General features: G+C 54.6%; 8 protein-coding genes across 8 annotated transcripts; 4 read left to right on the top strand and 4 right to left on the bottom strand.

Moving 5' to 3' along the window:
• Positions 1 to 291: 291 nt before the first annotated feature.
• On the top strand, positions 292 to 7,526 carry A1O3_00331 (uncharacterized protein; the record flags this gene model as incomplete). Its single annotated transcript, XM_007730481.1, has 5 exons — positions 292 to 1,747; positions 1,807 to 3,246; positions 3,295 to 4,386; positions 4,469 to 5,371; positions 5,431 to 7,526. 5 exons carry the CDS (start codon positions 292 to 294, stop codon positions 7,524 to 7,526), a joined length of 6,987 nt encoding a protein of 2,328 aa, XP_007728671.1.
• A 702-nt stretch (positions 7,527 to 8,228) lies between these two features.
• On the bottom strand, positions 8,229 to 12,751 carry A1O3_00330 (uncharacterized protein; the record flags this gene model as incomplete). The annotated part of the gene is made up of 5 exons (XM_007730480.1): positions 8,229 to 10,944; positions 11,005 to 12,087; positions 12,148 to 12,292; positions 12,392 to 12,644; positions 12,719 to 12,751. The coding sequence occupies 5 exons, from the start codon at positions 12,749 to 12,751 to the stop codon at positions 8,229 to 8,231; spliced, it is 4,230 nt and encodes a 1,409-aa protein (XP_007728670.1).
• Positions 12,752 to 13,404: 653 nt separating this feature from the next.
• Positions 13,405 to 14,438, top strand: A1O3_00329 (uncharacterized protein; the record flags this gene model as incomplete). Its single annotated transcript, XM_007730479.1, has 2 exons — positions 13,405 to 13,631; positions 13,709 to 14,438. The coding sequence occupies 2 exons, from the start codon at positions 13,405 to 13,407 to the stop codon at positions 14,436 to 14,438; spliced, it is 957 nt and encodes a 318-aa protein (XP_007728669.1).
• A 63-nt stretch (positions 14,439 to 14,501) lies between these two features.
• On the top strand, positions 14,502 to 16,803 carry A1O3_00328 (uncharacterized protein; the record flags this gene model as incomplete). The annotated part of the gene is made up of 3 exons (XM_007730478.1): positions 14,502 to 14,947; positions 15,013 to 15,223; positions 15,316 to 16,803. 3 exons carry the CDS (start codon positions 14,502 to 14,504, stop codon positions 16,801 to 16,803), a joined length of 2,145 nt encoding a protein of 714 aa, XP_007728668.1.
• Positions 16,804 to 16,980: 177 nt separating this feature from the next.
• On the bottom strand, positions 16,981 to 17,808 carry A1O3_00327 (uncharacterized protein; the record flags this gene model as incomplete). Its single annotated transcript, XM_007730477.1, has 2 exons — positions 16,981 to 17,203; positions 17,267 to 17,808. The coding sequence occupies 2 exons, from the start codon at positions 17,806 to 17,808 to the stop codon at positions 16,981 to 16,983; spliced, it is 765 nt and encodes a 254-aa protein (XP_007728667.1).
• A 988-nt stretch (positions 17,809 to 18,796) lies between these two features.
• On the top strand, positions 18,797 to 19,567 carry A1O3_00326 (uncharacterized protein; the record flags this gene model as incomplete). Its single annotated transcript, XM_007730476.1, has 3 exons — positions 18,797 to 18,864; positions 18,919 to 19,133; positions 19,191 to 19,567. 3 exons carry the CDS (start codon positions 18,797 to 18,799, stop codon positions 19,565 to 19,567), a joined length of 660 nt encoding a protein of 219 aa, XP_007728666.1.
• Positions 19,568 to 19,661: 94 nt separating this feature from the next.
• A1O3_00325 (uncharacterized protein) lies at positions 19,662 to 19,906 on the bottom strand (the record flags this gene model as incomplete). Its single annotated transcript, XM_007730475.1, has 2 exons — positions 19,662 to 19,698; positions 19,755 to 19,906. The coding sequence occupies 2 exons, from the start codon at positions 19,904 to 19,906 to the stop codon at positions 19,662 to 19,664; spliced, it is 189 nt and encodes a 62-aa protein (XP_007728665.1).
• Positions 19,907 to 22,044: 2,138 nt separating this feature from the next.
• On the bottom strand, positions 22,045 to 24,001 carry A1O3_00324 (uncharacterized protein; the record flags this gene model as incomplete). Its single annotated transcript, XM_007730474.1, has 2 exons — positions 22,045 to 22,117; positions 22,140 to 24,001. The coding sequence occupies 2 exons, from the start codon at positions 23,999 to 24,001 to the stop codon at positions 22,045 to 22,047; spliced, it is 1,935 nt and encodes a 644-aa protein (XP_007728664.1).
• Between the last annotated feature and the right edge of the window lie 243 nt (positions 24,002 to 24,244).

Here is a 24,244-nt window from a genome sequence, read left to right as displayed (position 1 = left end):
ACGGCGAGTTGCTGAGGATGGTGCTCTGCGAGAGCAAAGGACTCAGGCAAAGTACACCCAGTCAAACAAAGAACATGGATAGTTCGCTGGCAGTGTGCGAGGTGGGGGAGCTGCGGGGCCTATTTGCCTGCTTGTTGTTTGTCAACTTCATCTCCTGCCTCAGACTCTTGACCAAAAGGCACCCTCCTATCCTATCACCAGTGAAACTCAGCCCTCTAAATCAGTTGTACACTTCCCCTGTTCCACCCCAAGCACCACGGTTGCGGAGTCAGGATCGTTGAACCAGCCATCATGTCTGACAGGTCCGCAAGGCTGTCAAAGCATTTCAGCCAGGTTGAGCAAGGGAAGAAGAAGGTAGACAAGACTGCTGATGCTAAACTGTTTCTGGAGGCCGTGTGTGGTCAGACAGATGCACTTCGCTGTGTCGAGAAACTGGCCTCAAGTTCGCACGCCATCCAGGCGCTGCAGAACAGCCTGCGTTTTGACATTTCTGAGCCCTTTCTCAACGGACCAGCGGCGGATTTCCTGACCTACCTGAGGGCACCTGGCGTGGAGCAACTCGGCAATGGACTACTTCTTCGGAAAATCATCTTGACCGTGGTTGACCCTCCTGCGTTTTGGAATGCTCTTGTTGGAGCACACGGCCGAAAAGCCCTGACCGAAGGGTCCGAGGTCGCATTTGCCTGGCTGCTGCTGCAGTTGGTGACCTCGCCTTCTTCCACCGACGAGATCAACCGAGCAGCCAAAGCAGCGGTCGAGGATCGCTCTATTCTTGATTCTCCCTTCCACGAGGTCCGATCATTCGGTTACAAGATCCAGAACATCCTCAACATCAAATCAACCGGCATTCCCCGCCTTGACGACTACAACCCCGGCGGGAGACACGACAACGACTTTGAGGATTTCCGCAAGATCGCCATCCTTCCCACCCCGGATGAAATCTCATCGACGGAGACACCCTTCTACCGAAAAGCAGATGAGGTGTACGAGACAGAACCACACCTCCGGCCCGCGACGCATTACGACAACCAATTTCGTCTCCTGAGGGAGGATTTCTTAGCAGAGTTGCGGAATGATTTGCAAATATCCCAGGGCAAGAGAAAGGGAAGAAGATCGGCAGTTGAAATCCATGGACTTCGTTTCAAAGGCCTAGACTGCGGGACTGAGATACGACGCAAGCCTTGTTCATTGACCTTCCTCTGCCAAAAAGGCCTGCCGCCCATATCAGCAATGTCGGAGTCGAACAGACGTTTGTTCATCAAGGAAAACAAGATTTTCTTGAAGCACCAGTCTTTCGGGTGCTTGATGCAGGGCCGAGAGATTGTCGCTTTTGCTTCCCTCGACCGAAATGAAGACTTGCTTTTGAAGGAGATTCCTGTTCTTGTCCTCCAGGTCGCCGAAGCGGATGCCGTGACAAGGGTGCTCGCCCGAGCTGTGCAGGGACATCAGCCTTTCCATTTCATTGTGGTGGACACCGCCGTGTTTGCCTATGAACCCGTTCTTCGCAGACTGCAGGAAAAAACCGAGTTCCCTCTTTCCAACGCTCTGTTGTCTCCAACACCCTCCGTCCAGACCCTGGATGTGAGCTACACGTTATCCCACTTGGTCCAGCAGATTAGGGAGACAAAAGGTCACGACATCCACCGTGTTTTGGGGATATCGAAGCCAATCTCCCTAGACCCATCGCAGTTGGAGTCGCTACTGGCGAGCTTGGGATCTGCATTAAGCCTCATTCAAGGGCCACCAGGTAGTTCGCAGCCGTCTGTTAAAATGTTGTACACTAACCCTAACTTTGATCTCCTGCAGGTACGGGAAAATCCTTCATGGGGGCTATTCTGGCCAAAATCTTACACGACTATACAACTCAGACCATTCTGGTAATATGCTACACCAACCATGCACTGGACCAGTTCCTCGAGGACCTTATGGACATTGGCATCCCGGACAAATCCATGGTTAGACTGGGAGCAAAGTCTTCGGATAGAACCAAAAAGCTCGGTCTGACCGAACAGAGCTCCAGTGGGAGTAGAACTAATACACGACGTCCTTGGGCATTTATCTACGAGCAAAAGGATCGGTTGAGAGAGTTGGAGCGGAATTTGAGAGAAAAGCTAACACGCTTCCAGCGCCACATTACCAGAGCTGAGCTGATGGAGCATCTTGAGTTCTCGGCCGAGGACTTCTATGAGGCCTTTCTTGTGCCAGAGCAAGAGGACGGTATGCAGCGCGTGGGCAAGGGCGGCAAGCAGGTCCATCGATACTACTTGCTGGATTGCTGGATGAATGGGCACGACGCCGGGGTCTTTCGGAAATTGGTCAAGAAGGAACATGATGGTATCTGGAAAATGTCTAACCAAAGTCGGCGAGAATCAGTTGACAACTGGAGGAAAGATATTCTCAGGGACGACCTAGAAGAGATTGCACGACTGTTCAAGGACTTCAACCGCACTCAACACGACATTGAGGATTACTTCCACCAAACCAAGGACGCGGATATCTTCCAGCAAAAGCGTGTGATTGCGTGCACCACCACCGCCGCCGCGAAATATGCCGGGGCATTGGAGGCAGCGAATGCTGGGGTCATCTTGGTTGAAGAAGCGGGAGAAATCCTCGAAAGCCATATTCTGACTTCGATGACGCGGAATACGAAGCAACTCGTCTTGATCGGCGATCACAAGCAGCTTCGGCCCAAAGTCAACAACTACAGTTTGACGGTCGAGAAGGGCGACGGGTTCGACCTCAACCGGTCCATGTTTGAACGACTGGTGCTCCGGGGATACCCACACACCACTCTTCTCAAACAGCACCGCATGCGTCCTGGAATTTCCCAACTGATTCGCCACCTGACCTATCCAGACCTCCAGGATGCCGAGAAGACGCAGAACCGGCCAGCACTTCGAGGGTTGCAGAACACGGTCGTTTTTGTCAATCACGAGCAACCGGAGCTTGACCTGAATGGTGTCTCGGAGCGGCGCGACCCAACGGCGAAAGCGAGCAAAGAGAACCCGTTTGAGGTGGAGATGGTCCTCAAGTGCGTCCGGTACCTGGGCCAGCAAGGCTACGGAACGGAAAGAATTGTGGTCCTGGTGCCGTACCTGGGACAACTATTTCTGCTCCGGAATGAGTTGAGCAAGAACAATGACCCGGTGTTGAACGACTTGGATTCGCACGACCTTGTGCGTGCTGGCCTCCTCGCCCCGGCCGGCGCTCAAATGAAGAAACGACCCATCTTGATTTCTACGATCGGTGAGTTCCACGAATCTTCGACCTTTCATCGTGTACTGACGCGGGTAGATAATTACCAAGGAGAGGAGAGGGACATTGTGATTGCCTCACTTACCCGCAGCAACGGCGAAGGAGATGTGGGATTCATGGCTGCTCCCGAACGTCTGAACGTGCTCCTCTCTCGAGCACGAAATGGACTGATTGTCATTGGCAATTTCAACACCTTCCGCAAGAGCCGCAAAGCAAAGACGGCCTGGGAACCTTTGTTAACTCTCCTGACCGAGCGTGGACAGGTCTACGACGGATTCCCTGTCAAGTGTGAGAGACATCCGAGCCGAACAGCCATCATCCGAAACCCTCAGGAATTTGAGATTGAGTGTCCGGATGGAGGCTGTGCTGATCCATGCACGAGTTTGCTGCGGTGTGGTGTTCATACCTGCCCCCAGCGGTGTCATCAACTCTCCGATCATTCCAAGATGGACTGTAACACCATTATCGAAAGCACGTGTCCACAGAAACATCGATACCGCTGGAGATGCCACAAGGGCGCACCGGCCTCCTGCCCCACGTGTGAGCGTGAGAAGCAGATCGAAGATGAAAAGCGACGAAGAGATTTTGAGTTAGAGCGCAAGCGAGAGGCACGCCAACGAGAACACGCCAAACAACTGGCTGAAGTTCAACAACGCATCGAGGAGCAGAAACAGATAATGAAGGACGTCGCCGAAGAGAAAGAACGGCAGAATGCCCTGGCACAAAAGATACAAGATCTTAACGATCTCATGGAAAAGGCGGAGCTCATCGGACAACCTCAGCCTCAGCTTCCAGTCCGGACATCGGCATCCAAACCTCCAAACTTGTCGGCCGGAGTGCCCACACCACCAGAGGCACAGGCACAGGCACAAGATCCAAAGCCAACGAAGCCCCCCAAAGCCTCGCAAATGAGGTCCAGTCCTTCTGCTGCCCGCGACGAGTGGGAGCGGCAGAAGACGATGGAAGGCCAATCCAACAAAAGTCTGGATGCTCTCATGCGGATGATTGGGCTTGAAGAGGTCAAAGACAAGTTTCTGTCCATCAAAGCCAAAGTCGACACGGTGGTTCGGCAAAACACCAGCTTGAAGGATGAACGGTTTGGCGCGGCTCTGCTAGGAAACCCAGGCACAGGTACGTATATGTCGTCTCTTCCTCGAGCATTCAACCTCCCTCCCATCCCCCCTTTGGTCGCGCGGAATCTCACATCATCCAGGGAAAACCACCGTCGCCCGCCTGTACGCCAAATTTCTCGGGGCGGTCGGCGTCATCCCCGGCGACTTCTTTGTCGAAACATCCGGGTCACGCTTGGCCAGTGATGGGATCCCAGGCTGCAAAAAGCACCTGGAAGCGATATGCAACAACGGGGGTGGCGCTCTCTTCATCGACGAAGCGTATCAGCTTGTCTCGGGGCAGAATTATGGCGGGAGCCAAGTGCTGGATTTCCTGCTCGCCGAAGTGGAAAATCTAACGGGAAAGGTCGTCTTCATTCTTGCCGGCTATAGCAAGAACATGGAGGCCTTCTTTGCCCACAACCCAGGCATTCCGAGCCGGTTCCCCATTGAATTCCAGTTCCGCGACTACGAGGATGCCGAGTTACAAAGCATTCTCCGCGATCGCATAGACCGCAAATACAGCGGGGGGATGACGATTGAAGGCGACCCTGGCGGCCTATACATGCGAATCGTTTCTCGCCGGATCGGACGGGGCCGGGGCCGGGATGGGTTTGGGAACGCTCGGGCGGTTCATAACGAGTTTTCGCGCATAGCCGATCGTCAAGCGAAGCGACTCCAACACGAACGCCGGGCAGGGGCAAGACCGGACGACATGCTATTAACCAAAGAGGACCTCCTCGGCCCGGAGCCCGGCGCGGTGTTGAAAGGCAACGCAGCGTGGGGCAAGTTGCAAAAGTTGACCGGCCTGGAAAGCGTCAAGCAGGCGGTTCGTTCACTGCTCGATACCATACAGTTCAATTATGGGCGCGAACTGGAGGAAAAGCCACTGGTTGAGTATTCTCTCAACAAAGTGTTTGTGGGAAACCCGGGGACGGGAAAGACAACGGTAGCCAAACTATATGGCCAAATTCTGGCGGACATGGGATTCTTGTCGAGCGGAGAAGGTTGGTGTGGTCTCTATGTTTTGCCCTTGTTGGACGAGAAACTAACACGACGTGATTAGTTGTGGTCAAGAACCCTTCCGACTTTGTGGGAAATGTTCTCGGCGCGTCCGAAAGCACGACACGAGGAATTCTGGCGTCCACCGTCGGCAAAGTGCTAGTCATTGATGAGGCATACATGCTCTCCGGCGGTTCTTCGTCTGCGTCTGCCGGGGGAGCATCGGGTGCAGGTACGGATCCCTACAAGGCCGCGGTGGTCGACACGATTGTGGCCGAAGTGCAAAGTGTCCCGGGAGACGACCGGTGCGTGCTGTTACTCGGGTATAAGGATCTGATGGAGACCATGTTCCAAAATGTCAATCCGGCGCTTGCCCGCCGGTTTCCCATGGATTCAGCCTTCTACTTCGAGGACTACACCGACGATGATCTACAGACCATCCTGGACCTGAAGTTGGGCCAGATTGGCTTTGGCGTGACCCCGGAAGCGAAGAAGGTGGTTCGAGCCCGGCTGGGCCTGGCCCGGGATAGGCCGCATTTCGGCAATGCCGGCGAAGTTGATATCCTTCTTGATCGGGCCAAGATGGAGCATCAGAAACGTTTGTCTTCGAGGCAAACAAAGAGCATTGATGTCCTGGAAGCTCTCGACTTCGACCCTGACTTCAGGAGAGCAGAGCAGGGGCCAACCAACTGCCGAAAACTCTTCGACGGGGTGGTCGGTTGCGAAGATTTGATTCAGCAGCTCGAGGGCTACCAGAGGACGGTGGCCAACATGAAAAAGCTGGACATGGATCCCCGGGAGCAGATTCCCTTTAGTTTTCTGTTCCGGGGTCCTCCAGGCACCGGCAAGACCTCCACCGCCCGACGAATGGGCAAGATCTTCTATGATATGGGCTTCCTAGCCACCGCCGAGGTGGTCGAGTGTTCGGCCACAGATCTTGTCGGGCAGTATGTGGGTCAAACCGGGCCCAAGACGCAGAAACTGTTGGAAAAGGCATTGGGCAAGGTTCTCCTCATCGACGAGGCATATCGGCTTGCAGAAGGCCACTTTGCCCAGGAGGCCATGGACGAGCTGGTGGACTGCCTGACCAAGCCGAAGTTTGCGCAAAAGCTGATTGTCATCCTGGCTGGATATGACAACGACATTGATCGTCTGATGTCGGCCAACCCCGGGCTCACCAGCCGCTTTCCGGAAACCATCACGTTCCAGCACCTTTCACCGAAGCAATGCCTCGAGTTGTTTCAACAATGTTTGAGGAAAGGGGACAAGCTTGACAGCGCAGCAGTACTCGCGCGCTCTGAGACCTTCAAGGAGACGCTTCTCCAGCTGTTCAAGACTCTCGCTCAGCTCCCGGCCTGGGGAAATGCCCGGGACGTCAAGACCCTGGCCAAGTCCGTTACGAACAAAGTCCTCTCCAGCACCACAGCCGCAGCTGCTGCAGATGGCCAATTCAGGTTCGAAATCACGGAGGACACGGTCTTGTTGGTGTTCCGCCAGATGGTCTCGGAGCGTGAACGCCGCCAGCAGTCGATACCTTCGTCGCGGCATCCCACCCTCCCTATGCAGCCTAGCCAGCAGAGTCCACATCAGGCCGCGCCGATGCCCCCTGCGTTCAATCTCGACGTCAATACGGCCGCCACTGCCCATCAGAAGCTGTCGGTTGCTCCTCTGTCTGCAAAGGTCGGCCCGTCGGTAAACCCCGACCATCAAACTCCAGGGTGCGAGCGTGATCCTGGTGTCTCGGATGAGATTTGGGCTCAACTACAATGCGACCAACACGCCGCCGACGAGCGCGAGCATCAGCACCGCGAGCTCTTGGACCAGGAGCAAAAGGCCCAAGAGCAGCTACAAACAAAGGCCGCGGCGGAACAGGAGGCGCGAAGACGGGAGGAAGAAGAATCCATCGCCGAGGCGCGTCGCCTGTTGGAGCAGGAGCGGCTACGGCGCGAACTCGAATGGCGTGAGCAGGTGGCGATCGCGGCTCGGCTCGAGCAGGCGAGGAAGGCGAGGGAACAGGAACGACGGAAAGAAGAGGCGGCCCAGGCCAAGTTGCGGCAGATGGGGGTGTGTGTGGCCGGGTTTCGCTGGATCAAGCAGGCCACGGGGTACCGATGTGCCGGGGGCTCGCATTATATTTCCAATGAGCAGCTAGGTATGTAGGGCCATGTCTATATACGTCCGTAGGCCTGTGAAAACCTAGAACCTTTGGATTGGACATGTAGTCGACGATAGGATGCTGACTGATAGACTGGATGATAGAGTAGAAGAAGTAGTTGAAAAGTAATTCTCATACTGTTTGTCTTTCGTCCTACTGGCTTGTTTTTGCGGCAAGGGAGAAGGGAGGGCACGTGTGAAGTAGGCTGTAGGCTGTAGGCTGTAGATGGGCCATGGGCTGGTGGTGGTGGAACTAGATTAGAGAGTGCTGGTTGTGTTTATTACTTGATTACCTTGGTCATACGTATATATGTATGTATGTGTGTAGTTACTTGATTAGTAGTTTTGATTCTGGAGTAACTTGTTCTCGCTCTCGTTCTCGTCCTCGCTCTCTTTCTTGTTCTTGTTCTCATTCTCGTTCTTAGAGTCTGGTGAAAAGGTTCCTTGTTTCTACGAAATGAAATAATATCGGCCGTGAGGAAGGCAAGTCCCGCCTACATGAATAGATACCAAACAGAAAATGATATAGACAAGGCTGCGGCCGAGGCCGCTACATCGCTTGGCAACTTTGTCTTGGTGAAGACACTGACTGCTCTTCTCAACCATGCTCTCAACCATCAACCCTCAACCCTCAACCCTCAACCCTCAACCCTCAACCCTCAACCCTCAACCCTCAACCCTCAACCCTCAACCCTCAACCCTCAATCATCACATCCCCCCAACGATCTGGCCTGGCTCGCCCTGGCCACTCCCTTCCCTTTCCTTTCTTCTCTCGACCATCCGGTTTTTTGCCCACTCTGCCGCAGTGGCCATGGCCTCCTCTTTGGTCAGACACCCAGCCACGCAGGCGAGGGGCTCGTCATTCACACTCACGGTGCAGTGGTACTTGTAGGGATTTTGGTCTAGGTGGGACGGGGGGCCATGGAAATGGTCATGGTCACCTTCACCTTCTCGCTCGTCATCACCTTCTCCCTCCCGTTCCACACCTACCGTCCACTGGACTGGCTCCGACCCCGCAATCCGCTGCAGAGCATTCCGCGGATGCTCGACATCGACGCGGTCCACACACACGCGGCGCAGGTATGGCGCGAGGCCGATGCGGTCAAGAAAGCGGCGGCACGGCTGCAGGTCGCTGCGCGAGTCGCGGAAGATGGCGCCAATGACGCTTTCGATCATGTCGGAGAGGAACTTGTCCGGGTTCAAGCGAGTGAGCAGAACCCAGGGGTAGCAGGGGCCCGTGGCCAGGGCGCTCCGAATGTCCCCCTGTAGCTGGCGGTGGCGGGCAAGGCTGCGTTCGCGCGCCATCGCGAGCTCTTGATTGTGGAAGCGCATGTACTGCCACAGGTATCGTTGCTCACGGCGGACTTTGGTCTGGAACTGGAACACGCCGTTCCCCTTGGCGCCATGCCGCAATCCTGTCTTTGCCATGTCAGCACCTCTCATTCCCATGCCCATGCCCATGCCTCCTTCTTCAACGTCCGTCACCTCTTCCTCCGTACTGAAGTCGAGGCAGAAGAAGCCGAGTAAGTGGCCGTTGACCATAGCCGCCTTGATCCGAGTCATGTCGCCTTGAGAGACAGAGACCTTCTCCGTCGCGAGGAGCGAGACTACCAACATGTCCAGCACGGCGTCTCCGAGGAATTCAAGCCGCTGGTACGATTCCGTCTGCAGATCTCTCTCGCACGTAGGATGGGTCAGTGCCTCGAGTAGGAGCCCTTTGTCCTGGAACTCATACCCAATCATGATCTCTACTTTGGCGATGATAAAGTTGGTCAATTTGGTCCCACTGTTAGACAGGAGTTGGGGCCTAGCGCTGGGCTCAACCTCCGGAGGCTCAAGCTCAGTGTCGGGGAGAAAGACCTTCATACAAGCCCGGGCCAGAGGGAATCCACCGTCAACATATGCAGCACCGACTAGAGCTTCGACCACGTCGGCTAACGTCTTGGAGCTGAGCTCCCTTTTCTCCGCCGACGGATTTCTTGGTCTCGTGTCGGAGATGCGAGGGTGGGAGTAGGATTTGCCGGTGGCGCGAACTGGCTCGGCGATAATGAATGAGTCCAGCCCTAACCGCACCGCGGCTTGAGCAAAGGTGTCGTTTGACGTGAGTTTGGCCCTCGCCCGAGTTAGATATCCCTCGTGCCAGCTGGGATGGCCGACAAACAGCTGTTGTGACACGACAAACTTCAACACCGAGTCGCCAATGAACTCCAGCCGTTGGTAGTTAGTGACCCACTGTGCCGAGGGGCAGCTGATAGCCGTGATGACGAGTCCAAGGTCGGTGAATTGGACAGTTCTCAGAATGGTGGCGCACAGCCTTTGTGCAACCAGAGTCATCTCGATATGCTGGAGAAGACCAGGAATGAAGAGCCCAAAGCGGGCCTGTTCGATTGGCAGCCGATCGACCGTGGCATCTTGTGCGCAGAAACGCTCTGTTCGGAGCAAAGCAGCCTCGCCATCCGATATATTCGCAGGCGCCGCACCCTCGGACAGCGTCTCCGGGCGAAGAAAGTTCCGTCGCTTCGGCAGCGGTGCGCATTCCAATTCAATTTCACCCGCTCCCACAGTTGTGTCTGCATTGCACCAACGCTGGAATAGGTATGGACGGCCGTATGTTGACGGTGCCCGGATAAAGCCCCGGCAAGGCGTGGCTGGGTGAGCTCGAAAGTGATCCAGAGCCGGATTTCTTCCTCCATTAGTTTCCAGCCACTTGACGAGATGTCGACTTTCACTGCTTGGAATGAACAGCGCAATAAAGTCATTTCCATGGTCTGGATACTGGTCCGAATGTATAGAACGCTGGATCAGTTGGGTGATCTCCCTCATGACTTCTAGAATCTCGGGCTTGGGGCAAGAGACCCGGTGCGGGCTTCCCAGTGTGAGGGTGAAAGTGACACATTCGCTCCAGTACATCTTGATTGGTTTGATGGCCGGTAGAGCCGATGGGCTTACGAGAACAAACTCGAGTTCGCTCGGGCCATTCTTGCCGTCCTCATGAAGACTAATGGTGGTGTAGTGACAGTCCGGACATGACCAGGCTTGAGCCAATTCCAACCAGGGGTCGTGTTGGGTGCTTACTTCAACCACGGCCGGCAAGTCGTCAATCGGATCTTCCTCGTCTAACGCGGTATCATGTTTGAGAGGCAGTAGATGGTCGTTCAACAGCCCGGCGTGAAACAGTGCTTGGTAAGCTTGAAAGGCCACATCCTTGACGGCAGCCTTCTGCGTTTGCCATGCCTTGCGACTAGCGGCGCACCGCACCGAAGCATTGACACAGTTTGGAAGAGTGACGGTTGCGGTGAACATGCCTGTCAGTTCATTTTGTTGAGTTTCAAAGGCCGGCCGGAGATCTACAAACGGTTGAGGGGGCAGGAGGGCGCAGAAGTGATGAAGATGCCCGAGCGCGCCGTCTGCAGTCAACTTGGCCCTTTATCAATTGGTCAGTCTTGGGGTGAAAAGCTCGGAATTAATATCAATTTTCACTTACCCGGTGGAAGGAAGGTTGAGCTCATACGTAACGTTCTCGGTGGGTTCCTCTGCCATTTCCTGTTGCAGACATCTCGTCTCGTCTTGGTAGAGTCGGATCATCTCTTCTTCCAGTTGTTGCCAGGCATGGATTTTGTCTTTGTTCTCGCCGCTGTTAGGGTCAGATAAAAGGACGGCAAAGGTGGACTGCTCTTGTCTGGCCCGTCCTCGTCGCTGGACAAATGATTTGAGGTTGGATGGAAGGTCGAAGCACACCACCAGGTTGCAAGCGATGACATCGATGCCTTCCTCGAGCACATCTGTCGCAATAATGATGTTCTTGACTTGGGCCTTGAGTTCCGTCAATGCTTCGCGCTGTGCTTTCAGGTCGAGCATTTCAGACATCGAGTATCGACGGTGGGCACTGTTGGACAAACCAACAAATGTCGCGCATCGAAACTGCTTTGCGGTTCGGGGGTGCTGCGAGAGCAACGCGTGCAACACACTGACCACAGCTCGCTGCTTCACAAAGACGAGACCCGAACATCTTTCAGGATCCTGCTCTGCCAGAAACGCAATGAGGCACTCAGCCTTGGGCGAAAGGGGCATCTCATTTCCTTCTTCAGGTCGAAAGCTGGTTAACATCAGTGCCGGGATCGCACTGAGCACCTGAAGGAGCTTGGTCTTTTCATCGTCCTTGAACCCAAACACGAAAGGAGATTCGACGTCCAAACCCTGCTTCAAAATCTTGATAGACTCTAGGATAAAGTAGTCCGCAGCCCAAGCACCCAGCTCATCATAGACGTGAACTGCCTTTTTCCGGAACTTCACCAGCTGCCCCTCATACCCGCCAGTGGGAAGAGGTGTTCCAATGCTTGGTTGATCTACCCCTGTGGGAGACTCGGGGGCTATTTGGTGGCAAATGCGTCTCAGCAGACGCAGGGCCATACTTTCTCTTGAAGCTGCTTTCAGATGCTGGTGATAGTCATCGTCTTTGTCACGGTAGAATAGCTTTTTCACCACAGGCCTATTGACAAACTTCAGCATCTCCTGCCGTTGCCGGCGAGGGGTGCGACAAATCGAGTCGAGGTTGGTTTCAATGACACTGTAGACGTCAGCACTGATGAGCACATGTGGTCTACACACCCTAACCCTCGACACTAACACTAGATCCTTTGGTTTGGATTGTATGGGGCTTGCCGTTAGGCCCAGAATATGAGGCACTGAAGCTGGCCCATGGCTCAGTTTTCTCGGATGGTAGAAGTCTTGCATGATTCTGTTTGCTGGGTGCTTTCGCCTGCAATGATGTGCTGTGCTCTCAATCAGCATGAGCCGTCGCAAGCATTCGTTTTTGGTTCTTTGTTGGGGGGAAGTGGCAGCTGGGCTGACGATTGGAAGCCTCGACTCACCTTCATCGAAGACCAGCAGAGCCAGCCGTGCTATCCGGACAAAGCCGTGCCCAAGGGCGTCGAGCAAGACAGCATGTGTTGAGACGACAATTTGCACCCCGCTCAACACTGAATCCCACAGTCGCTTCTCACTCCAACGGTCCACGTTGTCCGCGCCGATCAGCAGCCTCGTCCTCGCAGCACGCAGTTGTGAGCGTAAGACCTCATGCTGCTGGGTACACAAGGCGACGGTCGGGGCGAGGAACCAAACCAGCTAGAATAGAATTATAAGTCGCGTCAGTACGAGATCAATAGCCAACGGGCAGCGGGGAGGACGATGTCAGATACCTGATCCTGCGAACAGCGGTCAAGCTCTTCCATGATTCGAAGAATAGCTCTGATCAGGTGTTTTATCAGTCAGCGTCACTGTCATTATCAACGGCAATCGTCGCCCTCATCACAGATAAGATTTGACGGCCAACATGGAGATTCTACACAGACATTTGTGTCTTCCCACTTCCGGTATCCATCTGATCATGTCGCCAAAATCAGTCGGTCGGTCGGAATCCCGTATCGGAGGATGACATGGCCAGAAAGGGGTATGTTTACCGCAACGATGATATTGCCTCGTAGACTGTGCTCCAACATCTCGAGCTGGTAGCTTCTTGCTCGATGCATCATCTCAACTGGTTCCATTTGCCTCAGGTCAGAAGTAAAGAAGAAGAATCCGTTCCCGACAATTAGTTCAGAATGCAGAAGAGATAACGTGTGTGATGTTGCTCGACGACTAGTCTTTCAGCTCTCAGACCTAGGGTTAGTGTTTAGAGTTAGGTGTGGAAGATTGACCTGTATAGAGTCAAGACAGTTCCACCAGTAGATTCTTACTTCACTTTGGCATGTTTGTGTTACATAGCATACAGACCCCGCGGCGGGGTATGCGAGAAATGTATAAGGCTGGGCAAACATTGCTGCCTGATCTGCCTCTGTTTCATTTCTATTCCCGTGAGCGGCAAGTCTGGAAATATCACCTCAACATGTCGGGAACCCAGCCAGGAAGAGGACGTGGTCGTGGGTGGAGTGATACTGTCCTCCCCTCCCACACTCGAGGAAGAGGGCGAGGTCAAAATGCTCCTGCTGCACCAGCTCGCGGCCGTGGAGACAGCTCTGCGCGTGGTGAATTTCGAGGAGGTACAGGCCGGGGCGGGGAGGGTCGTGGAGGTGGCTACGGAGGTGGCATCGCGTCTGCAGTGAACATCTTTTCGTAAGTACAAATACTCCATCTCTGGGATGATAGCTTCCTGGGTGACGATGAGATGCTGAGCTGCTTGTTACTTTCAGTCATGGGCCAGGCGACGTTGCGCAGCCAGATTTGACCGTCAGGAAGATCGAGAATGAGATCGAGAACAACGTGAGAGTGGAACGAGCCAAGACATCTCCCATTACAGCAAGACTGCCTCCTCGACCGGGCTTTGGTACCCAAGGACGAGAAGTGTTGTTATGGACCAATTATTTCCAGATGGTGGCATACGGCGGCCTGGTCCTCCACCGCTACAGCCTGGAGATATTGCCCGATCAGGCTGGGAGGCAACCGGCGGGAAAGAAAGCTCGTCGGATCGTCGAGCTACTGCTCGAGGAGCACCTTGGTCAAGATAGACCAGGGATCGCCACGGACTTCAAGTCGAATCTGATCAGCTCGACCAAGCTCGAACTCGGCCCCGGCCAAGGCATCTATAACGTGGTCTACCGGACGGAAGATGAGGACGACCCACAACCCAATGCCAAACGCTATCGTGTTCGTCTGGCCCTCACTGCTTCATTGACCGTGTCGGAGCTGCTGGATGAGCTGACTTCGACACGCGCCAGTGCGTTGCTGGGATCCAAGGAAGAGATCATCCAAGCATTGAACATTGTGGTCGGACACCATCCCAAAGCAGCGTCGCACATCGCATCCATTGGATCGAATCGCCATTATGGGTTGAACGCCGCAGCCTCCGATAGAGCAACACTGGGTGCCGGGCTGGCCGCCATCAGGGGATTCTTCATCAGCGTTCGAGCCGCGACCGGCTGACTGCTCGTAAACATCCAAGTCAAGAATGGTGCCTTCTATGAAGATGGCCCTCTCGACCGAGTCATGGCCGCTTACCTAGCCAGCAATGGGGGCAACAAGGCAAAGCTTGCTAAATTTGTCACGAAGTTGTCAGTCAATGTTACCCATATTGTGCGCAAAAACAAAGCCGGTCGCCATATTCCCCGAATCAAGGTGATCTCGGGCCTTGCCACGCGTAACGACGGTGCTGGTTTAATCCCTCCACCCATCGTCCCTGAATCCGGGGCTGGGCCAAAAGAGGTCAGATTTTGGCTAGAGAACTCGGCCGGGCCGTCATCATCCGCTCCAGGAGGAGGGAGAGGAGGAGCAAAAGGAGGAATGGGTGGTGGTGGTGCTGGTGCTGGCAGCAAGAAAGGGAAGCAGGCACCAAAGCCTGGTCCGACGCCTGCACCTCCTCAAGGGCGATACATCAGCGTCTACGAGTTTTTTCGTTCTGGTATGGAGAGGGCCCAAGGCTTCTGGTTACTTCCGTGAGGTTCAGGGTTATGCTAACGCTGACGGTGCCTAGAATATAACATCGTCGTCAGCAATCCAGCCTACCAGTGGTCAATGTCGGCACTCGAGAGAGACCATCCTACCTGCCTGCGCAAGTCTGCCATGTCATTCCTGGTCAAGCCTCCAACGCCCAGTTGACGCCTGCCCAGACACAACAGATTATTCGGTTCGCGGTGCGCAGGCCGGCACAGAATGCACAGTCCATCATCACAGCTGGGGCGCAGATGTTGACGGGCGACACCTCGACCTTGGTAAGTTCCTTCGATCATCCCGGGGGTGAGATAGTGTGTGTGTCTGCGTGGTTGGCCTATTTTGACCTTGGGACAAACTAACCAAATAAAAGGACGCATTCAATATCAGCATCAGGCCAAGATTGCTCAGCGTGCCCGGGCGAGTGTTGAATTCGCCCAGCGTGCGGTACGGGGCGCAGAAACAGGCGGCGACGCGGTTCGGCAGCTGGAACATGCAGCAGGTGCAGTTTTCCGCCAAAACAAATCTACCGTACTGGACCTACCTTTGGATTTCATCCCCGACGGTCGACCCATGGAGAGATGAAGAAGAGCTACAAACCTCCGTGAGGAAGTTTACTGCCAAGCTGGGTGAGCTAGGTATCACTTGCAGCGACTGCACGCGAGGCATGCGCATCACCGTTGGCCCCGGCCCCGGCACCGTCGAGTCACGCATTGATGAAGCCTTCCACCGATTCACATCCAGCCCCAACAGACCGCCTCCGAAGCTCGTCCTCGCCATCCTGCCAGCGGCCGACGTTGCCATCTACAACCGCGTCAAATACGCATGCGACGTTCGGGAGGGGCTGATCAATGTGTGCGTGATTGCATCCAAGTTCGCAAAAGCCAACGACCAATACCTCGCCAACGTCGGGCTCAAGTTCAATCTGAAGCTTGGGGGCATCAACCAGAGTTTGGAGCCGTCGAAACTCGGCCTCCTGTCCCAGGGCAAGACTATGGTGGTCGGCATTGACGTGACTCACCCCTCTCCCGGGTCTGCTGCCACTGCCCCCAGCGTCGCTGGCATCGTGGCTTCCATTGACAAAGGGCTGGGACAGTGGCCGGCTGACTTGGCCATCCAGACGGCGCGTCAGGAGATGGTGGCAGGACTGCAGTCATTGATGGAGGCCCGGCTCGCCTTGTGGAAAAGCCACAACGGCGTGTACCCGGAGAACATACTGATCTATCGCGACGGCGTTTCCGAAGGGCAATACAATCTAGTTCTCGATCAAGAGCTGCCCGAGGTCCGCTCAGCTTGTGCCAAGCTATATTCCGCCACTGCGACAAAGCAGGGCCTGCCACGCATCACCATCGTCATTGTGGGCAAGCGGCACCACATACGGTTTTACCCGACCGATTCCAAACAGGCAGATCGCTCCTCCAACCCTCAAAACGGAACCGTTGTCGACCGCGGCGTGACGGAGGCGCGGAATTGGGACTTCTTCATGCAGGCACACACTGCCATCCAAGGCACCGCCCGTCCAGCACACTACTATGTGGTCTGGGACGAGATCTTCCAAGCTCGTCAAGGCTCGGGCTACCCGCCCCCGTTCAAGAACGCGGCCGATGTTCTCGAAGACCTGACACACAACATGTGTTATCTGTTTGGCCGAGCCACCAAGGCCGTCAGCATCTGTCCTCCAGCCTACTATGCCGATCTGGTGTGCGAACGCGCCCGATGCTACATGAGCGGTCTTTTCAACCCGTCTGGAGCCAGTTCAGCTGGCAGCGTGGGTGAAGGGGACGAGTCTACCTCACACGGACCAGATTCGAGTTTGGTGAAGATCCACCCAAACGTGCGCAACAGCATGTTTTATGTTTGATTGCATGTTTGATGATGTCTCTGATGCAGAAGGAATTATCTTTGGGGGTCAAAGTGTTATGGACCTAAGACGTCCCTCCCTCGCACTCGTTATCATCTTTTACTTTAGCTCTCCTCAAGCCCAGGCGTATTTGATAGTGAACAAGAAACGTTTCCAAGTTCTAGATGCATGGACCGATCAAAGACAATCCAGGAATTGCAGTATATCGGATTCGTTCTGGATATGCTGCAGGACTTCGACGCCAACTTGCTCCATCTTGAGCATGGCCTCACATCCCTTCCCCTCGAATAAGGGGATCAGCCGTGTGACCCTTTGGGCTGCTCCCTTGATGAGGGAATAACGGTCGTTCTTGGCTTTATTCAGAAACCCGGCTAGATCTTTCTGGTTTAGTTTCTCTACCCTGCAAATCGGTAAGCCCTGGTTTCATGCGCAGTTGACGTCGGGAGTGGCATCATGCACTTACGCTGTGTTGCTGGGCCAGTGGGCCTTTTGAGTGGGGATCAGCGCCAGAACGCCGGTGGAAAACTCGTCGGAGATGGTACTCCAGACCACGCCGGCATGAAGTCGAGAGATGACTTTTGTTCGGTCTCCTTCTTCGGCATCTTTGGCGATCCTATCAATCACCCATGATGGTACTTTTTTAACAATCCCTTTCATACTCACATTCAATTCCTTCCGTCGCAGGTCTAGCTGGACCAGAAACAAGCGATGAAGGATGTTGTTCGTGTGGGTGTTGTTCTCCAATAGGTCCAGACGGTTCCAGATTTCCTTGGTCGATTGTGGCAGGCCCATGTTCGATGCCACCCGTTGGTGTCTAAAGGCCTGTACGGATTCTTTAAGCTGGATGACTGACGTGATACTGCCGACCCCCTGGATCAGCTTGTGCACCACTGAGGTACCCTCTGATGAAGGGTGGGAAGGAGCTGCGAGTCTGGTACGAGCCCGGCCCTTGGTGGGGTTCCTTTTGTCTGCTTCCTTCAGACTAGAAAGTCTCGAACTGGCCATAGACTTGGTTTTCGGTCTCAGGTTGACCTGCAGGCTGCTAGGTTTGTTTCTGGGACGGCCACCCTCTCTCGACCGGGAGATAAGTGAACTCGACCTCGATGATGGTGTGACGGTCCTAGTTCTCTGGAGGACGGGATATGGATCCGACACCGAGCTGGGATTGACGGTGGTTTCATGGACGAAGAACCCGTCCGAATGGCACTTGTCGAGGAGTTGGGGCGGTATACTGACCGTGCTGCCAAGTTCGAAAGGTGACTGGGGTAGTGAAGTTGAGGCCGGAGTCGGAACCTGATATCCGTGGTTGCTAAAACCTGTGGACGGCTCGTCGGGGAAGAGTTGTGGTTCGAAATAGTCTGCTGGCGGACAAGATGGTGAATCTGACCCGCACGCCTGATCGCGGTAGATGTCGTGGAAAAATTCCTCCAGGTTGTGAGCTGTCGATCGCAGTTCTGCGATGAAATCTTGCAGTGCTTGCACTTCTCGTTGGCCTACTGCTCTGCTCTCCGACAGCCGGTCTTTCGCCCGGCAATCGATCTCGGTGAGCAGTTGCGAATAGTACTATGCCGTACAAGTATGAGTGAGACTGGCATGGTCTGAGCACGATTGTCTGGAACTTACGTCTCTGTCATCCCGGCTTCGTGGCCAGATTTGCCTTTCTGCCATCTTGAGGCTTGATCTGGTGACACGGCACTGGCATTGACCACGTTACCAGCCAGATGAAGAGGATACTGTACGGAGTAGTGTGACCATGAGACCCGCAAGCGGAAGCCTGGAAGCCTGAGGCTCCTGAGGCCTCCGCAGCTGCGCCAGAGCAAGAGCAGTTAGGGGAGTAGTAGTACTACCGACTACTACCCCGCCGTTCCGATGACGACGGACTTGAGTGCAACCCTGGCTTGGCGACTTCATCCAAATCCAGTTCTACGACTGTGATTCAACTTGCCCCAATCCTGCCTCCAGAGCGTGACAAACCCTTACCCGCTGGGAAGTCATGCAAAAAGCCGGAGATAAGAGGAAGGGGATATTACCAACACAGGCGGCCGAGCCCGAAAAGAAAAGGTACATGTACTCTGTGCATCATCCATCCAGACACTGACCGCTCACTTGCTACAGAGCCCGAGTTTGGAGATTTCCAGATTCCAAGGCTCCCGACGCTGCCACCACCGAAGGTCTACCATGGCTACCAATCCGTCCAGCAGATAACTCTTGCGATGGGACGACGACTGGGAGCGGCCTGCGTGCGACGTCTGCACCCCCCGAACTCTCCAAGGAGAAGCTCGGAGAGGTAAACGTCCTCGACACTTCCACACACCTGTGTCCCGTGGAAAGTATGATTTAACCCCGAACCAACAGCTTAGTGACTGGATCTCTGACTCAGGATTTAGTCTCCACTAAAGAAGTGAGAATCAAGCATGAAGACGGTGATTTCCAACATCATGCTCCGATTCTCACTTCTTTGGTGGCGACGAATGCTGCCCAAGAGCGTGCTCAAGTTTTGGCGAAAAGGATACGTCGGTTGATTGCAAAAAGAAACGAGCACCGGATCAATACCGAGAGTTTAAGGAAGAGAATTCGGCAAAGTCAACTGACGTACGCGGATCTGATGAGAAAGCGGAATCGATTGGAGACCAGCCTGGCCGATCTCAAGTCGAAGTTGGATTCCGACGAACAACTGCTGGAGACAGAGGCGCGGTCTATGGAGGATATCCCTGCCGAGATGGAGCAGGCTTCTGCCGAGCTCGCCGCGTTGATCTCGAGATGATTAATCAGGGGCATGTGTGCAGGCGGGTATGCATCCGTGCCCCTGATCAATCATCTCGAGATCAACGCCGCAAGCTCGGCAGAAGTCTGGGGCTTTAGTCGACATAGTCCAAGAAGTCCCAATCAAAGAACCTGTCGACTGGCCATGAGTGTTGCAATGTCTCGATGGGCGTGAAGGGCATACTAACCCAAAGATTTGCAACATGTTCTTGACCGTTCTCAAGCCCTCATTCGCATTCAGACCTGCGTCGAGCCATACGGCGCCGATCACGGCATTCATGACCAGTTTCATCGTTGTTGGTGGCGCCGCCATGTTCTCCTGCCGCTGAGACATGGCCATGCAGGTGTGTAGGCCTTTCTGCTGCGCCACGTCACACAAGTAATCCTTTGTCAAGAATCTATTTCGCAACAAGTCCAGTTCAGCTATCAATTGTCTTTCTGTCAGCGTGAGTTGTGACAGTTGCCGTCGAACCAAGCACGAGGACGAAAACGAGGACGAGGACCATCCTTCACGCACCGTGACTCCTATTCCTTCTGAGCCACTCGTCTGTAATGGCTAGCTCGAGTACAACAAAGCCTAGCTTCGCCAGACGTCGATTCCCATCGGACTTGTGTATCTCACCCGTTGCCTCGTCACGGTCTTTAATGGCACTTTGCAACGCTTCACGGAGAAGATTTATATTGTGGAATCGGACGCCGGTGATGTCTTGGGCCCTCTCGAGATCACGGTTCATGAGCGCCATTTAGCTAGATGGAGGTGGAGGTGGAGTTGTATATTCCAAGTATAGAGACAGATGTAAAGGTAAATTGCAGAGAACGGTAGATTGCAGAGATAGATGTACGGGAGATTGCAGATTCCAAATATATAGAGATAGAAATAGGCCCAAGCATAGAGGTAGATAGACATGACAATAGTCAGGCAACCGGCCTAGGTCGTCGCCTTCTCATGAGATATGAGATATGAGATATGATATGATCCATGCATACCAGTTGACGGGCAACCGGTGTCGGTGTTTAGAAGCGCCGGTTGATGAATCTATCGGAACTTCAGGGACGAATGGGGAAAAACAGCCAATGTCTGACATTGCAATATTCACTCCCGCTACCTGCCTGGTAGGTACTTTGGTCAACCCAACCCCACCCAGCCGGGGCGCGCAGACATGACCGCCAGGTCACTCGGGCCAAGAGGTCAAGTCATTTCATGCAGAATTTCAATTGAGCGATAAAGAACCCTTAGTTGGGTAGGACGTCAGTTAAGGTAGGGTAGAACGTCAGTTAGGGTAGGGACGGCAATTAGGGTAGGGTACATACTGTAGGACGTCCAATCGAGAATGAATGGCGTTGTTGCACCGTTTTGGTCGGAGAAGCTGATCTTATCTTATTTTATCTTATCTACGTTCGGCCCGGCTTTCCGTGTTAGGGGTAATAGTGGTGGGCCGAGGCTGTATCCATACTCTATAGTTACTATATGTATCCATAATATGTATATATATTGGGTATAGCTCCCATGGGTCACGAACTCACTTACTGTAAGATCGTCGGTGGGTGGGTACTCGCTACATTATGGTACTGTACCTTAATTAAGGAGGCTGACCTTTGCTCAGGAGGCCAGCCTCGCCCACTTCTCCGTTTGATCCACGACTGTACAGTACTTTTCAGTAATCAGCAATCAGCAGCCTGTCGAGGGTGGTGTAGCGAGTGTGTGTGTGTATGTGTGTGTGTGTATATGAGTGCGTGTGTGTCTGAGTGCGTATGTATGTGAGTGCGTGTGTGTGTATGTGTGTGTGTGTGTGTGTGTGCTCGCTTTATCTAACCCACACCAGAGCAGCCGGGACCCGGGACAGCTTAGCTATTCTGGTCGAGAGTGGAGTGAGGACCGTCGAAGCTGCCAGTGTTGAACATGATCAGGGCTCTCTGGACCTCTAGAAAGGTCTTAGGTTCTCTTGACCTCTAGAGAAAAGGCTTAGGCTCTCTGGTCCTCCAAAGAAACAAAGACCAACCAGGCTCTCTTCAGCCAAGCTCCCTCCCTCAGTCATCAGCTGCCGCACAACAGTCGCCTCAGCAGATCGGCCACCAGCCGCGTGAATCCCGACGTCTGCCTCCGATCATGGCGGTCGGTTCGTGTTCGCCACTTTCCAGATGGATACAGTGATGGTGGTGGTGGTGGTCGGCGACGTGAAGAACGCTCCTTGACTAGTCGTCCTTCAACTCGATGTCGATGTCGATGTCGATGTCGATGGTGACCGCGAGGTCGACCATGGCTGCTTGCGACGGTATCGTGTCGTTGGTGATGCGACCTAGGTCTGTCGTGTCGATGACGGCGTTGGTGTCCATAGCGGCCTCTCTGCTCTACCGCTGCTGCTGACGAGTAGGATCTGCCGCTCTCCACGACCGCAACTTGGCTTTTCTGGTCCTTAACTTGATTTGATTCAGAAAGTTGAAGCCCCGAGACTGAGACTAAAATATCCTGAACACTCGTTAATTCGTGGACAGGCTGTTGATGAGGCAGAGGCGACCCAGATACCTGAACACTCGTTGACTCGTCAACAAGCTGTTGACAAGTTATAGGCGACCCAGACACTTGAGCATCTACCACCGCTAGGGATGACATAGCTAGCGATGGAGGAGCCGGCACCGGCGGTGGGTTTGACAATATTCTGGGGTTCTGGTTGGTGGTGGTGGGTTGGGAACACTCCTCAAGCTCGTCGGCATCTCCCCCGTCTTCATCTTCGTCTTCGTCTTCGTACACTGCGACACAAGTTCGCGATACTAGGACGACTTCCGTGTCGTTGTCGTCCAAACGAGGCAGAGGCAGAGGCGATTGAAGCTGAGATGGCGTCGAGGCCCGGCCGCTGAGAGAAGAAGGGAAAGGGAAAGGTGGGAGCGAGATGCGAGAGATGTTGGCAATGGATTCGTTTTGAGAAGCATAAAGACGTTTCAACTTCCGCTCGGGGCCCCGGCCACCTGACCTTCCACGCAGAGCCAGCATGCGGCTCTCCAGTAAATCACATAGTCCCCTCAGCGCCTCGTGGAATTGGTCGGCCCGTTCGGACGACACGAACGTGATGCTCTCCGGCACCATCCACAGCGAGTACAATGACTGGTGACATCCATTCCCTTGCAGGCGACCATGGCGGCGCAGGAACTCGTGGCAGAGGTAACAACACAGCTTGTCGCCGCCGACGTAGGCGGTCACGGTTTCCAACTCCGCCTGTTCCTCGTAGAAGACGGCCAGCTGCACCTCGGCGTGCATTCGGTATCGGGGCCAACGCTGCATCTTTCCCCTGATCTGGGTTTCAGTTGCAGGATCAGGAGGTGGCCGCTGCCGCTTTTGCATTTGCGACCCCCCGCGTGCCAATACGTCCGCCACCGTTCTGTGCTTGAGCTCCTGGACTTCGATTTTGGACGCCGCCAGCCCCCGGACCGTCAGCCCGATGTCTTCGTGAGCCAGCCAGGCTGCAAACATGGCGATGGTGTGACCGGCCCGGCAGAACCGAGCAAGCTTCCCGATGCGCTCGACAATCTCGTCGACCATCGTGTCCAGAACGCCCACTTTGGCCTTCAGGCCCAGATTCTCCTTCAAGTATAGCCGCAGGGTCCCGGATCCGCGGCACTGGTACGCCACCGTGCTGACGCGACACCACGTCGCCGGCGACACCGTTGCAGCATCTTTGTCCGTTTCGTCACACAGATGGCGTAATTCGTCAAGCTGACGAGCAACATGCGCCATGTATCGAGCGTGGGTGTGGGCACCGTAGGGGCCGAACAGGTCCACAATTTCTGCGCGCTCCGTCACCTGCGAGAGCGCACAATAGGCGGGAGGGGAGCATTTGCCCACAGCTCGACACTGTGCATGTTTCAGCTGGCCAAGGAGCCGCGACGCATGCTTCTCCAGACGGGTGCGACATGCGCAGACGATCGATTCCAAGAGAGGCCCGGGCCTCTGATCAGGCGGCACGGCGAGCTGCCCATCCCCATCGCCATCGCCATCGACGGTTGCATGCGAGCCCGCCACTCCAGCACCTCCACCTCGGACCGAGTCTTGGAGAGCCTGGTCGAGGAGATGCTGCAACTGGCTACACGCCTGCTCGTCGAATCCTTCATTCCGCGCCACACGCAGGCAGAGGCTGAGGCCCGACTTTTCTGCCGTCTGCCACTCCCGCTCCAGACAGACAGCGGCGACCTTGTCCTTGCCGCCTGGCCCGGCAGCGACGAGCGCCACGTCGTCCAGGAAATTCCGCAGAGACTGCTCGTCTCTCCAGGATCTGGCTGCCGTTGCCGTGGTTAATTCAGAGTGGTTGGCTGGCGTTTTGTGAGCCTTGCCCTGAGATGGGTCCTTGACTTCTAGTAGGATCGCGTTCTCGCAGAATGCCACCCGGTCCAAGCTACGCCAGGGATTCTGGGAGAAGGGTCCTTTCGAGTCTCTCATGACCATGACCATGAACGTTAGTAGCTGCCACGGTTGACCTAAACTGTTACACCACGACAGTCGCCAAAAAGAACGAAGTACTAATTCACTCGTGAATTAGCCACTTGGTGTATATAACCGTCACAGTAGCAGCAGCAGCAGCAGCAGCAGCAGCAGTAGTAGTAGTAGTAGTAGTAGTAGTAGTAGTAGTAGTAGTAGTAGTAGTAGTAGTAGTAGTAGTAGTAGTAGTAGTAGTAGTAGTAGTAGTAG

This window comes from Capronia epimyces (genome assembly GCF_000585565.1).
Source record: "Capronia epimyces CBS 606.96 chromosome Unknown aczIQ-supercont1.1, whole genome shotgun sequence".
NCBI lineage: Eukaryota > Fungi > Ascomycota > Eurotiomycetes > Chaetothyriales > Herpotrichiellaceae > Capronia > Capronia epimyces.
The sequence above is the reverse complement of the archived record's forward strand: the minus strand, read 5'-3'. Positions and strand labels throughout refer to the sequence as shown.